General features: G+C 45.3%; 1 protein-coding gene across 4 annotated transcripts in view; it reads right to left on the minus strand.

The window, feature by feature from the left end:
- Positions 1-6,285: 6,285 nt before the first annotated feature.
- The window catches only part of tubgcp2 (tubulin, gamma complex associated protein 2), a 44,701-nt gene continuing 32,992 nt past the window's right edge, over positions 6,286-17,994 (minus strand). For 3 of the 4 annotated variants that reach the window (XM_038782938.1, XM_038782936.1, XM_038782937.1), the window contains exons 14-18: positions 16,808-16,928; positions 14,003-14,146; positions 10,802-10,921; positions 9,640-9,803; positions 6,286-7,057 (exon numbers count right to left, since the gene is read on the minus strand). In XM_038782938.1, coding sequence (XP_038638866.1) covers positions 6,958-7,057; positions 9,640-9,803; positions 10,802-10,921; positions 14,003-14,146; positions 16,808-16,928 — 649 coding nt within the window. In that variant the 3' untranslated portion in view covers positions 6,286-6,957. Of the gene's footprint in view, positions 7,058-9,639; positions 9,804-10,801; positions 10,922-12,748; positions 12,852-14,002; positions 14,147-16,807; positions 16,929-17,994 lie in introns of those variants that run through there. The other variant, XR_005458584.1, reaches the window with a different exon arrangement.

A 17,994-nucleotide genomic window follows, 5' to 3' on the forward strand; every position in this document is an offset into this window, starting at 1 on the left:
AAGCAGGGAATTATAGACCAGTAAGCTTAAGATTGGTAGTGGGGAAAATGCTTGAATCCATTATCAAGGACTTTATAGCGGAACATTTAGAAAGCAGTGGCAGGATCAGTCAGAGTCAGCATGGATTGATGAAGGGAAAATCATGCTTGACAAATCTGTTGGAATTCTTTGAAGAGGTAACCAGTACAGTCAACATGGGGGAGCCAGTCAATCTCGTATATTTGGACTTTCAGAAGGCATTTGACAAAGTCAAATCGCATAAGCGATTATTGTGCAAAATTAAAACGCATGGGATTGGGGAAAATGTATTGAGGTGGATAGTATTGGCAGAGAGGAAACAAAGAGGAGGGATTAATGGGTCCTTTTCAAATTGGCAGGCAGTCCCCAGTGGGGTACCACAGGGATTGGTGCTGGTACCCCAGCTATTCACAATATAAATTAATGATTTGGATGAGGGAACAAAATGTAACATCTCAAAGTTTACAGATGATACCAAATTAAGTGGAAGGGTGAATTGTGACGAGGATGCAGGGATCCTATAGCAAGATCTGGACAGGTTGGGCGAGTGGGCAAACCAATGGCAGATACAGTATAATTTGGATAAGTGTGAGGTTATTCATTTTGGAAGCAAAAACAGGAAGGCAGATTACTACCTGAATGGTTGTAAATTGGGAGAGGAGTGTGTGCAGCGGGACCTGGATGTCCTTGTGCACCATTCGCTGAAGGTAAGCATGCAGGTGCAGCAGGCGGTAACGAAGGCTAATGGTGTGTTGGCCTTCATTGCAAGAGGTTTCGAGTACAGAAGCAGGGATGTGTTGCTGCAATTGTACAGGGCCTTGGTGAGGCCTCACTTGGAGTATTGTGTGCAGTTTTGCTCTCCTTCTCTGAGCAAGGATGTTCTTGCTCTCGAGGGAGTGCAGCAAAGGTTTACCAGACTGATTCCAGAGATGGCGGGACTGTCATATGAGGAGAGATTGACTAGGTTGGGATTGTTCTCACTGGAGTTCAGAAGAATGAGAGGGGGATCTCAGAGACTTATAAAATTCGAACAGGACTAGACACGGTAGATGTTCCCAATGATGGCTGTGTCCAGAACCAAGGGTCACAGCCTGAGGATTCAGGATAAACCATTTTGGACCGAGATAAGGAGACATTTCTTCACCCAAAGAGTGGTGAGCCTGTGGAATTCATTACCACAGGAAGTAGTTGATGCTAAAACTTTGAATATATTCAAGGGGCGGCTGGATATAGCACTTGGGGAGAATGGGATCAAAGGCTATCGGGAGAAAGCAGGATTAGGCTATTGAGTTGGATGATCAGCCACGATCGTGATGAATGGCGGAGCAGGCTCGAAGGGCCAAAAGACCACCTCCTGCTCCTATATTCTATGTATCTATGGGAGGGGAATAAACAGATTTGTTTTTTTAAAGACAACACTTTGAATTGGGGGACTGGGAAACAATAAATGGACAGGATTATTGGAGAAGGCAACTTGAACTTAAAAATAGGAAGCTCCGACCAGTCACTGAAGAGGAGAGCGAGGATTGAGCGGCACGGAGAAATGAGCAGATTAGTCACAAACATTTCTATGTTACAAAATGGATCAAGATTCTGAGACATGACTAGTTGGATGGCATGGTAGCAGAAGAGTGGTTAGCACTGTTGCTTAAAAGCTCCAGGGTCCCAGGTTCAATTCCCAGCTTGGGTCATTGTCTGTGTGGAGTCTGCACTTTCTCCCCATGTCTGCTGGGTTTCTTCGGGGTGCTCCGGTTTCCTTCCATAGTCCAAAGATGTACACATTAGGTGGATTGGTCAAGATAAATTGCCCTTAGTGTACACAAAGGTTAGGTGGGGTGACTGGAATAGGGTAGAGGTAGGGGCTTAAGTAGGGATGCCCTTTTGAGCGGCCTGTGGCGCAGTGGTTAGCACTGGGACTACGGCGCTGAGGACCCGGGCTTGAATCCTGGCCCTGGGCCACTGTCCATGTGGAGTTTGCACATTGTCCCTGTGTCTGCGTGGGTTCACCCCCACAACGCAACGATGTGCAGGCTAGGTGGATTGGCCACGCTAAATTGCTCCTTCATTGGACAAAAATAATAATTGATCACATAAAATTAGAAGAAATGAAGACTGGAATCCCTTGTGAAAGAGACAAGAGTGTTATTGGCTGACACACAACGTTACTGATGTCTGAGGGTTATTGCGAAATCCATGGACTCTGTTTTGGTTGCATTCGGCATTAATTGTGCAATGTGGTGTTGTTTAACCAGTTTGCCTGTTCATTCACATGTATCTCATATTAACCCTGAAGTATAATATAAATAGTTTTATCTTTCAGATCTTGTGTAGTAATAAATCTTTTTGTAGTTTGATTCACGGAGCAGTGTCTTGAATCTCAAAATCTGTCTTCTGGAAACAAAACAAGATTGGTCCCAAACCAGATCTTACCAACAACTTGGGGATATGGCCAAGGATCATGACAGATGAGATAAAGTCACTTAATAAAAATAAAAAAAATGCTTTCAGTGCAAGGTTGAAATTGTTTTTGGCTAGAATAACTGATCTTGGGTAAATTATGATGCAAAGCACTCTCACAATGTTTGGCGTCAGCATCTGCAGTGCAAATCAAATGGAAGCAGCTCAAATTGTTCTGCAGCAGACACTGATTAGAAAATACAACAGCTCACCGGAAATATAAAAATCTCCCCTCCCGCCCCCAGTTTATTTCAAGCAGCTTCAGACTTTTTAAGAAGATGTATAAGGATGTTTCATGCATCTGCTTATGTTTGACATTTGAACCGAAGGTGAGCACAACTGGAGTAGTGAAGCTGCAAGTAACTTATTACGTTGGATTTCAGATCAGTTGATTTTCCTTTTAATTATGGAGTTAGGTTCTGCATTTAAAACACCCACCAGTTCACACTTTAAGGTTAGGCCCGTGTTGTTGTTTAGATATTCATGTAATTTCTCTGCACTGACACTGGAATGATAGTCAGTCAGTCGTTTTCCAAGGGCAGCTTGTGCCTGTGCAGTTCATCAAAGCCCACGTTAACATTTGCAGCAGCATAATAATAATAATCTTTATTGTCACAATAAACACTGCAATGAAGTTACTGTGAAAATCCCCTAGTCGCCACACTCTGGTGCCTGTTCGGGTACACGGGAGAATTCAGAATGTCCAATTCACTTTTTTAAAATATAGATTTAGAGTACCCAATTCATTTTTTCCAATTAAGGGGCAAGTTAGCATAGCCAATCCACCTAGCCTGCACATCTTTGGGTTGAGGGGGTGAAACCCACGCAAACACGGGGAGAATGTGCAAACTCCACACAGTGACCCAGAGCCAGGATTGAACCTCGGAGCCGTGAGGCTGCAGGGCTAACCCACTGCGCTACCGTGCTGTCCTCGAATGTCCAATTCACCCAACAAGCACATCTTGCGCGACTTGTGGGAGGAAACCGGAACACCCGGAGGAAACCCACACAGACATGGGGTGAACATGCAGACTCCACACAGTGACCCAAGCTGGGAATTGAACCCAGGCCCCTTGCCCTGTGAAGCAACAGTGCTAACCACTGTGCTACCGTGCCACATTATGAGGCACTTGCTGAACTTTAATTTATTATTAAGAGATAGAAGGTGCTCACTTCCCCTTAAGCAGCTTGTTAAAGGCCCTGTCCAGAATTAAATTACATTTTCAAAATTTTTTCTGGTGAGCCTGCAGAGTCTTGTGCCCAGCTGTCAGGTTCGCCAAAGGGTCTCGAATGAATTCTGCTGGAGATGGGTCTGAGGGCAACGGGGCCAGCTAGCACTGACACGAGCATTGGAACTTACCCGGTTATGCAAGGCTACTGACTGCCTCGCTCGGCCTCTGGGTCTTCTGAGGAGCTACCTGCTCCAACCAGCATGGCAATGGGAAGCCCCCAAGTTGGCTGCTACCCATCTTTGCAGGGATCAGGCAGACAGTGCCTCCCACTGGGCTCCAAGCTCACATCTTGGCGATTTAAATTTGAAGATTGAGTTATGAGTCTGATAGAACTACAGAAACGTGGCAGGAAAAAGGCCATTCAGCCCACTGTGCCTGCGACAGCCAAAAAGAGAGAAAAAAAAAGAAATTAGCTGCTCATTTGGGCAGCACGGTAGCATGGTGGTTAGCACAATTGCTTCACAGCTCCAGGGTCCCAGGTTCGATTCCCGGCTTGGGCCACTGTCTGTGCAGAGTCTGCACGTTCTCCCCGTGTGTGCGTGCGTTTCCTCCGGGTGCTCCGGTTTCCTCCCACAGTCCAAAGATGTGCAGGTTAGATGGATTGGCTATGCTAAATTGCCCTTAGTGTCCAAAATTGCCCTTAGTGTTGGGTGGGGTTACTGGGTTATGGGGATAGGGTGGGGGTGGGGGTGTAGGCTTGGGTAGGGTGGTCTTTCCAAGAGCTGGTGCAGACTCGACGGGCTGAATGGCCTCCTTCTGCAATGTAAATTCTATGATCTATTTTAGTCAGTCCAATTTTCCAGCATCTGGTCTGTCACCTTGCAGGTACAGCAGATCCAGGTACCTTTTAAATTAGTGTTTCAACCTCAAATTGCCAACTTAGGTAGTCAATTTCAGAACCCCACCACCCTTTGGGTGAAGAAACCTTTTCTCTAATCCTTCACACTTCTACCAATCACCCTTACATCTGTGACCCCAGCTGGGAGAAAAAAGTATCTTCACGTCTAGGCTCGTCGTCATTTTGGACACCTCAGTTAGGTCATCCCTTGCTACGCCTCCTCTGTTCTCAGGAAAACAACCCCCAGCCCATCCAATCTCTCCTCACTGATGCAATCCTAAAGCCTTGCAACATTCTTGTAAATCCGATGGAAGTTTGGACATCGGTTTGGGGCCTCGAATTGAAAAGCCAGCCCCATGGTTTGTGCAAATTAGTTGCTGCGGCCAGGGTAAGTGGGCGTGGAAATGTACACCTGTCCGTGCGTGTCCATTCTCACTACTATGGCCAAACAAGCTGCTGCCAATCGGAGACGCTGTGATCCAGGATGGGTAATGGCCATTTGCAGAGGTACTATCGGGCATTGACTGGAGAGTTGTATCCAATGGAGTGGCAATGCCCTGGAGAGGGGACCTGGGGTAATAATCTGATACAAATTAAGTAGGGTGCTCTTTCCAAGGGCCGGTTCAGACTCGATGCACACTGTAAATTCTACGATTCCATAAATATAGTAGGAACATGTCGAACTTCAATTATCAGGACCTTCAGCCTGAGCGGCAGCAAGTTTGTTGACTTGGGTTCAAAGAGGTTTCAGTGATTTGACAAGGAAAGCTGCTAAAGAAGCTGGTTGGGAAAATTCCTTATTAATTCAACTTTCTACATGTTCTAAGCTGGACATTTAATTAAATTACATCAGTAATTTATGCTTGGTTATTTATCTTAGCATTATAGTCATTGGATGTAATCAATAGTCTACACTGTAATTTCATACATCTGTATACTCATTCACTGATGCATTCTTTGTGTGTGAATCTGCTTAAAATTGGAGTTTGTCTTCGGTTGACTGATTTCCTTAAAAGGAAGAGTTCGGCATTGGACTAACTCATTGGGTAGATAGTGCCACCAAGTGGACACAAAGGGCATTGGCAGCTGCCAGGCTTTATGTTCTGTATGTGTGTTTGCATTGGGCGGTTCCAATATGGTCCCTACAACCAACCCAAGCACCCCTTAGTCCAGGAAAAGTGTGTGTGGGGGGGGGGGGGGAGGGGGAGAAGAGAGAGAATCGCAGTCCAGGCTTCCATCTCGATTGTCATCCGATTTCCTGAAATGGAACAATGTTCATGAGCTGAAGGGAGCCCAGGATGCCCTCTCTACAGCTGTCTACTCTGATACAAGAAGGGTGTCAGCGCATGTGGATCCGGACCCCTTCAGGAGACTCCCTTATGTTGTGCCTTTGAAAATCAAAGCATCACCGGGCAAGTAGCAAGCTGCTACTGTATTCACTGGTTAACCTGCACCAAGACTCATTTTCTCCTAGTCCATCAGGCAAAATTCATGAACTGTAACATAGATACATAGAAGATGACGGCACCTAAATGTAGAAAATTTCACTGGCTTTGTAAAAATGGAGCTGTGGAAACTTCCAATCAGAGTTTGCACCCCAGGTTTTGAATCTCGTTTCGACCAACACGATACGGTTTCCTCCGATGACAGTCGAGTTTCGTTTCAGTTCAGCTCCCGAGAGTCCGCACACTTCACTCACTCAAAGACGGGACAAAAAAAAGATGAAGCACAATGCTACAATTTAGACGTGTTTCATATTGAAAATTTATTACAGACCGTTGATCAGATATACGAAATATAATAAAAATTGAAGTGCAGGGTGTAGATAAAGTGAAATGATTGAAGGCACTATGACTTTAAAATAAAAATCTGAAAATCTCAGCTTTTGAATAAACATACCACCCCATTTACAGTCCTGCACTCAACGTAACACTGTTGGAAATTTCAAAACATTACCCTTAGCTTCTCCTCTCTTGCCTGCTATCCATTTCATACCTCTCTGTTTGCTTCCTTTCCCCAATTACACCTATCTGAGAATAGCAGCATAGCCATGAGGAGGGGGAACAATCAGGAAGAGGCGACGGACTGCTTTGGGTACAAATCTCCTCAGGGGCTAGAATTCACACCAACCCCCCCCCCCCCCATCGCCCAGCAATATTGAACACAAAAATAACTCCATTTTACTTTTCTGTATCTGACAACTAGCTGCAAACTAACATAGTATTAACAAATGGATCTTATTCACAAATGCTTCAAAATAATCTAATTACATATTTGAAAACTTAGATCGCAGAGTATGGATTTCTGGTCGCCTCAGTTATTACACACCTACATACCAGTCTTGTTTTGCAGTCACTGGGCATTATGATGGCAAATCTACAATAAACCACGTCTAGCATTTTATTGAGCGGATCAAGTTGCTCTTGGAACAGTTCCTTGGGGGCCCTGCGATTTACTTCTTTCTGCAGACATGTGTTCAAGGCGCTCGGTGTAGAATCCATTAAAATCTAATCTGCAATGGGAAAACACAAAAATAGTTTAACAGATAAAGTTATCCATAAGGGGGTAGTGCCGGCGGTTTACGGGGCTATGTTGGAAGAGGAGAAGGCACCGCTGGAAGGGATCAAGGCAAAGTGGGAGGAAGAGTTGGGAGAGGGTATGGAGGAGGGGTTCTGGTGTGAGGTGCTCAGGAGAGTGAACGCCTCCACCTCGTGTGTGAGGTTGGGGCTGATACAGCTGAAGATGTTATATAGAGCACACCTCACAAGGGCGAGGATGAGCCGGCTCTCTGAGGGGGTAGAAGATGTGCATGAACATTGCGGGGGAGGGTAACCACGTTCATATGTTTTGGTCCTGTCCAAAGCTGGAGGATTACTGGAAGGAGGTGTTTAGGGTAATCTCTAAAGTGGTGCACGTGAAACTTTACCTGGGCCCTCGGGAGGCCATATTCGGGGTGTCGGACCAGCCGGGGTTGGAAAAAGGGTGCGGAGAGAGATGTTGTAGTCTTCGCCTTGTTGATTGCCCGAAGGCGGATCCTGTTGGGATGGAGACCAACCTCTCCACCCTGTGCCCTGGCGTGGCGGGGGGACCTGCTGGAATTCTTGACTCTTGAGAAGGTCAAATTTGAACTGAGAGAAAGGATGAAGGGGCTCTACAATTCATGGGCGTTATTCATTATGCACTTTCGAACATTAGGTTTGGGGGGGGAAAGAGAGAGGGACTCATGTGTTAATGGTGACTATGGGTGATTCCTGATTTCTTTTTGTTATTTGTTTTTCAGCAATCTACGCAAAATCTACGCAATGGCATTCCGATCAGTCCCAAAGAAGATTACAGTCTGACGGGTGTGTGGTCATGTTGAAGCATTGTCTACACTCGTATGGAACAACTGGATCAAGGTGACATTAACTCCTCTATGGTGTGCAAACACCAGACTTGCAGCCTCAGTTTCACGGGTTCAAAGCCCCAGATTGCTAGTCCCCGTAGATAGTGAGCTTCTTAATTTTTCATTCCGCCACTAGATGGAACACTGTTCTTTGGCAGGGCATCTAATGTTTGGAAAGCAAATTGCTGGTCTCGTTACAATAGTCCCCTTTGTCCGTGTTTTGATGTACCGCCTCTGTTATAAATGAGGAGATTCCTGCAGAGCACATAATTCCTTCCTTCTACCCAATAAAAGGAGGCTGATGCTAGCAAACACGCCTGCGAGGAAAATAGGAAGGAAAGCTGGGCAATTTAAAGGGCAATTTTCAAAATGATTAAATCGAAGATGTGCGTTTGCTAATTTACTTTTCAGGCCTCCAGAATACCTGCCGATCATGGTTTTCCCAAATTACCAACTCGGGCTTCTCGATCATTGGTTTCGCTTGCAGATATTCGGCTAATATCTATAACCACGTGCTCAGTTGCTGGGAATTCCCTCGGGTGGGGGAGGGGTCCTCCAGATTGGCCGGAGTAGCTCCAGTGGAAATTGGGCAAGCTTTGCAAAGAGGGGTATTACCATTCCTCTGCCAACGTTACATCAGGAAAAGAGGACAAAGCTGTGGGCAACAGTGTTTGCAAATGCTGCTTTCACAGGAAGGACGAATGTATTGATCCAAAGCTTTGCGAGTGTTCTGACACCAGTCTGAGACACACAAATGGAGGGCAAAGGATTTAAGCAATTAAACAGAGTGATTAGGAAAAATAATTACTTTCCAAAGAGTTGTTGGAACATAAATTCTCTGGCACAAACACTGTTGAAGCATAGGCCATAAATTCATTTAAAAGGGAAATGCACCTGGGTTTAAAATAATTATAGAGACGAATGAGTGTGTGAGAAGGTGTGTGGGACTAGACTGAGTTGTTGATAAGCTGCAAAATGCCCGGAAGAATGACCAGCTTCTGTGCTGTCCACTTTCTATGATTCCATCAATCCCAAGAAGGAAGGGAAGAATTTCTGTGTGGAGTCTGCACATCCTCCACGTGTGTGCGTGGGTTTCCTCCGGGTGCTCCGGTTTCCTCCCACAGTCCAAAGATGTGCAGGTTGGGTGGATTGGCCATGAAAAATTGTCCAAAATTCTATGATTAACCTAGGACAGAAGTTCGGCGCAACATCGTGGGCCGAGGGGCCTGTTCTGTGCTGTATTTCTCTATCTCTAATTTTGGTGTTCACAAAATAAAAACCTAATATAAACATCCAAAGATGTGCAGGTTAGGTGGGTTGACCATGATCAATTGGCCCTTAGTGGAAAGGGATGTGCAGGTTGGTTGGGGTTATGGGGTTGGGGGAAGTGGGCCTGGCTGGGGTGCTCTTTTGGAGGGTCGGTTTGGACTCGATGGGTCGAATGGCATCCTGGTGCACTGGAGGGATCCCATGGATTCTCAATAAAATGATTAAATCGGAAACACGAATCACACAGTGGCTTGTGACACCAAACAGTCCTCGTCACTTGATAAGACTGACTGATTGATTTTTATTTTCACATGTACTGAAGTACAGTGAAAACTCCTGTCATGTATATGCAGAATAATCAAACCAAAGAGAATCCTGCACCAACAGCACAGCAGTTCTCAAACTCTGTATATGGACAGGATACCTCACCAATAACCTACCTGTATATTATGTTGATCATACTGTGCTCGCAGTCATTTGTACTTGAAATGCTTAATCTGTCCAGCAGGTCAAGCAGGTTGGATGAAAAATTGTTGTCAAATGTGTTGATTGTACTCTCGAACCCAGATGTCGAATGCAGTGCGTCAGCATGCTCCGCTACGAACTGCAGAAACAGTCGAGCCTTTAGAAATGTGTCCGAACAACAATCACTGACCCCACAATCAAACATTGCTGCTTTGATTTCTTAATGAAGAAATTGGCAACAAACAACTCGAGAGAAATTTTAAAAACTAGAGAATTATATATTTTAAAATTCAACGTCAGTGGGCAGCACGGTAGCACAGTGGTTAGCACCGTTGCTTCACAGCACCAGGGTCCCAGCTTCGATTCCCGGCTTGGGTCACTGCCTGTGCAGAGTCTGCACGTTCTCCCCGTGTCTGCGTTGGGTTTCCTCCGGGCGCTCCGGTTTCCTCCCACAAGTCCCGAAAGACGTGCTGTTAGTGATTTGGACATTCTGAATTCTCCCTCGGTGTACCCGAACAGGTGCCGGGATGTGGCAACTATGGGCTTTTCACAGTAACTTCATTGCAGTGTTAATGTAAGCCTACTTGTGACAATAAAGATTACTTTACTTGAAAAAAAAAGAAAATCGCATTTTTGCTTCCTGTGTCTGCAGTAAGCACCCTCACACATTAAACTCTCCACCCCCCCCCCACCCACCCCCACCCACCCACACACCCCCCCACCCACACACCCCCCCACCCACACCCCCCCCACCCCCCCCGGCACTCACTGCAGGGTATACCGACCCTAATCCAACAAGAGCACACCCCGCTCATATCAGTGTGAATATTTCTATTTTCTACACCAGCCATCCAGTGATAGTGCCAAATTATTGCTGGTAGTTTGTACTGGTAAACAAAAGAGGGACGTGGTTGCCAAATTAATCTGGTAAAGAACAATTTCAGTCCAGATGTTGGATTTAAATTGCAATGCCCAAGGACAAGGGGGCTGTGTTCTTCTAAAAACACTGCAATTAAATTACAAGAAGCTAAATTTTACAAGGTTACACGTATTTTTCGATGCAAAATATTTGTTGTCAGAATGGTACCAAGGTCAGTGCGTAGCCAGGAATAAAACAGAATTAGACAGAATATTTACCTTTTTAATGAGCCTCTTCTTTTCGTTCTCTTCACTTCGTTCCAACTGCGTTGGTGGACCTTTCATTGTACCATGTACCAGGGAGATCTCACTATCAATCTTGATGCTTTGTATAAACTTCTGAGAATGTAACAACATTACAGCTTATTGTACTTCAGACAATCCAAAACACAAGTGCTTGGTGGAGGTAGCAGAGGGCAACTACTCATGATAGGCAACAATTCTGTTCTCATAGTTAGGCACGGGAGGCAATGGCGAAGAGGTATTGTCCCTGGACTAGCCATCCAGAGTTCCAGAGTAATGCTCTGGGGACGCAGGTTCAAATCCCGCCACGGCAGATGGTGAAATTTGAATTCAATAAAAATCTAAACAGACCAACATGAAATACAATGAACAAACCCTGGAACATGGATCCTGGACTTGCCATTATTTGGGAATTGCGTAATTTAGTTTGGAACGGGGAATAAAATGGAGACGTGAAAAATACTGCTGAGGCATCATTCTGATCTCAGATTCTCCATTTGTAACTCAATGATTAAGGTACGTAATATGTGTATTTAACATTTGATCCATTTTAGTGTACTTAGAATTGAAAACTAACGACATTTGATCTACTGATTCAGTTGATGCCACGAACTGGACCCATGGAAAGATCCCCGTAGTGTCCAAAAAAAAACGTCAGGTGGAGTCACTGAGTTACAGTGATAGGGTGGAGGCGTGGACTTAGGTATGGTGCTCTTTCCAAGGGCCGGTGCAGACTCGATGGTCCGAATGGCCTCCTTCTGCACTGTAAATTCTATGATTCTATGATCAGTTGGAAACAAGTTCAAAGGAAGGTGACAGATTTTTTTTCTTTGTTGTTCAATTTCTTGTTTGAGTCAATGTTTTATTTCCAAGTATCTTTACACATTTGCCAAATCCCTGGCCACAATAGTTAGCTGAATAACCAGGTATGATTTTTTTTTTAAAGGAATTAATTATTGCTAAATCTTGCATTGTATCAAAGCTTATTGAAGAGATGCAGACCATTCAGCCAATCCTGTCTGTCTTAATGTTTTTCTCCATGAGAAAGGGAAAAATCCTGCATTAAAGACCCTGTCTTGGCCTCAGGACACCCAGCTAATGGGGTACCTTTGAAAAATAGGTCACCATTGATAGGAAACGGGACGGCTAATTTGTAATAATGGCCAGGTAATCACTTTTGATGATATTTACATTTTTATAAATAATCTTAACTGTCACAAGTAGGCTTTTATTAACACTGTAATTAAGTCACTGTGAAAGCCCCTGGTCGCCACACTCCGGCGCCTGTTCGGGGACACCGAGGGCGAAATTAGAATGTCCAAATTACCTAACAGCACGTCCTTCGGGACTTGTGGGAGGAACCCAGCCCTCTGAAACAGGACCCCAACTGGGCCCGCTCCCCCACCCAAGCCCTACCTAACCTGTATATCCCTGGACACTTATGGGCAGTTTTACCATGGCCAATCCACCTAACCTGCACATCCTTTGGGAGGAAATCGGAGCACCCGGAGGAAAACCACGCAGGCACACAGGGAGAACGTGCAAACTCCGCACAGACAGTGACCCAAGCCGGGAATCGAACCTGGGGCCCTGGTGCTGTGAAGCAACTGTGCTAACCATTGTGCCCCCCCCCCCCTCCCCCATTGGTTGAAAGATAAATGCTGACCAGGATGTTGGTTGGAGGTCCCTGCTCTTCTGTGAAATCTGCTGTGGAATGATGTCAAACCGGAAAGATGACACCTCCGTCAGTAGCTTAGAGTTTTTCTCTCTCCAAAATTAAAATAAATTCAGCGAGTTAAGGAAAGCTGATAAGTAATATTTTGTCCGTATATTATTATTTGGTGTCATTTACGCTCTAATTTAAGTTGGATCAAACGGCCTCTTCAAAAGAAATTCAGTAATTGAAGGGTGAAAGTTTGCAACCTTCTTCCTTGATGTGTACAGGATACTTTCAAATCTCCAAAATGCATCACCTCTATCCACTTTCAAATGGGAGAGGAAGCTTCAGAGCTGTGTAACCTTTGATCTGACGGTATAAAAATATGTACATTTCCATTAGGCAAGGGCTAGACAGGTAATGTGCACATTTCTACCCTGTAATACTGAAGCAGAATTAGAGCCACACAGTTCCTGCAGGCGCACGATAAATATTTGTAATCGACCTCGTGAGGTGGTTGCGTTTTTTTTGGCAGGTGACAAATCAAAAAAAAAGGTTAAGATTATAGATGGGTTCTGAGATTAGATTTCAACCAAATGTCAGCACTTGTACCAGGGAATATTAACGGCTGAAGTTGCAACACCAAAGCGTGGTAATTGGAATCACATTGATTGCATTTAAACTGTGTCAGTTTCGACCCTTTTACTGCTAAACCTCCTTGTTAGATTTCAAAAGGACAGGTTATTGAGGAAAGGATCAAGGCATTTGATCTGCAGTTTCCCCAGTGTCCCCAACCAACTGAAAGCCTAGCCTGCCAGCCAATCAGGCTGCCTTCTGGGTAGGAGACCTATCAGATCAACCATGCAGTCAAAGTGCCACAGCACGCACACAAACAGACGGGGCTAGTCTGGCTCAATGTCTAGACAGCTGGCTCGTGACGCAGAGCGAGGCCAGCAGCGTGGGTTCAATTCCCGTACCGGCTGAGGTTATCCATGAAGGACCCGCCTTCTCAACCTTGCCCCTCGCCTGCACCACCAGTCAGCACCCCCACCCTCCTCAAAGTGGAAAGCAGCCTGTGGCGACTTTTTTTTGTTACAGCAAGCAGAGGACTCAGAATTTATAGCGCAGGCCATTCGGCCCATCGGGTCTGCACTGGCCCTTGGAAAGAGCACCTTACTAAAGCCCATGCCTCCGCCCTACCCCGTAACCCCATCTAATGTTTTGGACACTAGGGGGCAAATTAGCACGGCCAATCCACTTAACCTGCATATCTTTGGACTGTGGGAGGAAACCGGAGCACCGGGAGGAAACCCACGCAGACGTCCAGGTTTCGTGACAGAAACTTAAGCCCTCCCACCTGAACAGACTATCCTTATGGTTTTAGCTTAAAGTGAAGTATCACTGGCATTGGCAGTCGCACGCAGATTAGTTGATTTTCTCTTTAACCAGATTTAATGAAAATGAATAAGGACAAGAGAACAGAAACCTAGACAAACCTAAAAGAGAATAGAAATGCTTACCTGCATACAGTTAGTAAACATGACGCAAACTGACATAAGTTTTGAGAAGATCTGCAGCAGCACTGTATTGGTCAGCATACAATCCTTCATACAATTGTCCAGGAAACTGGTGTGGTAGCTCAAAACCTCATCAATGTTAGATGCCTAAAGTGGTGCCAAACAGTTGCATGAATTATGAAAAGTATTGGTTCACCCCAGGAAACTTCACACATAAATGTTAGTCAGTTAAATACAATTCACCTGGATTATGATTTGGGGGGGGGGGGGGGTTAGTGCGGAATGTCACTCCGAAGTGCAAAAACTGTCGCTTAGCTTAAAAGAGGCTTCATTTAGACACACACAATAGGAAACTCATACACTCTTAAATTTTGTTTAATGGGCGCGTGCAAAGACGTTCCTTGGGTGGTTTGCATGACCGTGGTGAACAGTTTTAGGTGACCTCATATCGACCAGGGTCACCGGGTTTCTGATCATCTTTTGTTGAAGTTAGTGTCCATTCATAAGAACTAGGACAAGGAGTACCCCTCGAGCCTGCTCCGCCATTTAATAAGATCATGACTGATCTTTTTGTGGACTCCACTTACCCGCTCGTTCACCGTAACCTTTTATTCCTTCACTGTTCAAAAATATATCTACCTTTGCCTTAAAACCATTCAACAAGATAGCCTCAACTGCTTCACGGGCAGATAAATCCAGATTCACAACCCTTTGGGTGAAGAACTTCCTCCTAAAGTCAATCCTAAATCTGTTTCTCCTTATTTTGAGGCTATGCCCCCTTGTTCTAGTTTCACCCACAAGTGGAAACAACCTCCCTACAATCACATAGATAGATTGGAGAAGCTAGGGTTAGAATACTCCAGTGCAGGAAACCATTCGGCCCATCAGGTCTGCACTGACCCTCTGATAGAGCACCCCACCTAGGCGCACTCCACCGCCACCTAACCTGCACATCTTTGGACAGTTGAGGGGCAATTTATCACTGCAGGAGGAAACCGGAGCACCCGGGGGAAATCCACACAGGCACATGGAGGAAGTGCAAACTCCACAGAGAAAGTCACCCAAGGCTGGAATTGAACCTGGGTCCTTGGCACTGTAAGGTAGCAGTGCTAACCACTGTGCCAGCATGCTTTTCTCCTTAAAGGGGATCATAGAATTTACAGTGTTGAAGGAGGCCATTCGGCCCATCGAGTCTGCGCCGGCCCTTGGAAAGAGCATCCCACTTAAGCCCACACTTCCAACCTACCCCGTAACCCAGTAACCCCACCTAACCTTTTTGGACACCAAGGGCAATTTAGCACGGCCAATCCGCCCACCCTGCACGTCTTTGGACTGTGGGAGGAAACGGGAGCACCCGGAGGAAACCCACGAAGGGGAGAATGTGCAAGCTCCACACAGACAATGACCCAAGCCAGGACCAGCGAATCCAGGACCCTGGAGCTGTGAAGCCACAGTGCTAACCACTGTAGGTTGAGAGGAGATGCAAACGGTGTTCAAAATAACGAACGGTCTAAGCTAAATAAATTGAGAAAAAAATGTTCCCATTGGCAGAAGGGTTGAGACCAGGTGACAGCTATTTAAGGTGATCGACAAAAGGTATTTTGTAAGCAGCGAGTGAAATGTGCGGGGAAGTGGATATAAACACCTCTAGAGGAGAAATCTGCAGGCAGTGATGAAGGGAAGGGCAGTGGGAGCAGTTGAGTTGTTCCTGCTAACATCCACCATGGACATGACGAACCGAATGGCCTCATCACTGTGCTGTCACCATTCTATGATTTCTTTCCCCCTCCATACATCTGCGGCAAATACCATCTTTAAATCCGTTTATGGTGTGTACTGAACAAGGACTATCCTGTATTTCTGGGCACCAATTTCCTTCCTTCAATCTATCATGTACTAAATACCCTCTCCAGTCACAGCACAAGCACAGTGGCCATGTTTCGGGAGAACAAGCGATAAGCTGGGTTCCAGTCACTAACTTTAATGGGTCAGACTTAAGATGCCTAAAGTTACACAAAGGAATCGATGGGTTCTGAGCAAAAATCTGGGCAGGAGTCACTTTGTTTTAACTGAACAGCAATATTGTAAAACTGGGAATTGAGTTTTCTGGAGCCAATCATACATACAAAGCATCTTCAACCCAAACCGTTCCATCCTTACTCCTGCCCATAATTGGGCAATGACAAGGAACTCGACAAGCATAACAATAATTTCAATGTGAAATTATTCAAGATACATCTCTATTTCAAATACTTCCATTTATAAATATTGGAGATTGTGCTCTGTAGCCACTATTAACAAGAGCATAAATAACTCTGAAATCTTGTCCTTAAAACAGTTTAATGAGTACCATAAGACGACATGACAAAAATATGGTTAGCGCACATTTTGATTTAATTATCTGTCTCTGCAGTAATGTCTTCCACATTTAGGTTACGATTCCTTCGTTTTTTCCCCCCCATTATTGCCAAAAGGTTTACGTGAGGTTAGCAAGTAGAGAAAACAAAACGAATTCAGAGTATTCATTAAAACTAAATGCTTTTAACAGCAGGTAATTTATATTTGCTTAATGTAATTTGCTTCATGATTACAGCCGAAAATAAATGCTGAGCTAATCTTTTCCACATTGACCAAGTTAAAAGCGGCACAGCACAGTGTACAGTAACAACTGTCCGGGAGACATGAAGTTTGGCAATATTTTGTACATTAGAATAGTTTGAGCAAACTACGAGGCAGAAATGAGGCACCATTTAGCCTCCTGTAAATGGTTTTCCACCTCATTTGAAGTTTTTTTTTCTCCTTACTTACGGATTTTAGGTTATTTTCCATGACGTGCCAATTCGGCTCCATGACCTCAAACATCATGTAGTACTGAATGTTCTGCACAAAGTTCAGCATTCGCTGTCTCAAAGTGAAAGCTGCAGCAAGCCTAATGGATAAAGCAAGGGATGGTGAACGTCAGGAACCCGAAGTATTAAAAACAAAATCTGCAAATGAAACTTGCAGACTCGGAAGAAAAAGGGGGCAGGCTGAGAAGATTGTTTTCCTCCACACCTTCCTCACAATAGAATGTCGTGCACCATTTACAAACCATTCCCCCCCCCCCCCCCCCCCCCCCCCCCCCCCCCCCCCCACACCCCCCAATTATCTTCCTCACAAAGTCCAGAGCCAGACATCCTTGTAAATAAATTACCCAAAACCACATCCAGGTGGAATAAACCTTGGGCTCAGTGGCAGCATTCTCCCTCGAGTTAAAAGGTTACGGATTTGGGCCCTACTTCAGATTGTATCAGTGAGAAGCGATGAGAACTCTGGTTGTCTCGGAATGCCAGGTTGACATCTAGCAGGACATTTGTGTCCGAGGGGAACGGAGTGGCTCCACTCCAGCAAGCAGAAGACCAGGGCTCCAGTATTCAAATAGTGGATGGGTAACCAACATGGCGCTCAACATTCCCTCCCTCACCATTCCCACCTTGTATCTAGCCAGTTCTCTTGGTTAGAGTGAGGTGTCTGACTAATGATATGTCCAGGCTTGAAGGGACTTTAGATATGGTAATGGTTGCCTCGTTCGGTTTGACAAGAAAGGGAGTAAGAGCATGACAGTCAAATTAACATCTGTTTCATAGAATCCCGACAGTACAGAAGGAGGCCATTCAGCCCATCGCGTCTGCACCGACACTCAAAAGACCACCCAACTAGGCCCAATCCCCCACCCTATCCCTATAACCCCATCCAACCATTGGACACTATGGGGCAATTTATCATGCCCAATCCGCCTAACCTGCACATCTTTGGACTGTGGGGGGAAACTGGAGGAAACCCACAGACACGGGGAGAAAGTGCAAACTCCACACAGACAGGAACCAGAGGTCGGAATCGAACCTGGGTCCCCAGCACTGTGAGGCAGCAGTGCTAACCGCCATGCCGTCCCTATTGACATTAATTCAGAATTCAGGTTTTCATAAAAGCAGTGTTACAGTACAGACCGTTTAACG

This window comes from Scyliorhinus canicula, chromosome 22 (genome assembly GCF_902713615.1).
Source record: "Scyliorhinus canicula chromosome 22, sScyCan1.1, whole genome shotgun sequence".
NCBI lineage: Eukaryota > Metazoa > Chordata > Chondrichthyes > Carcharhiniformes > Scyliorhinidae > Scyliorhinus > Scyliorhinus canicula.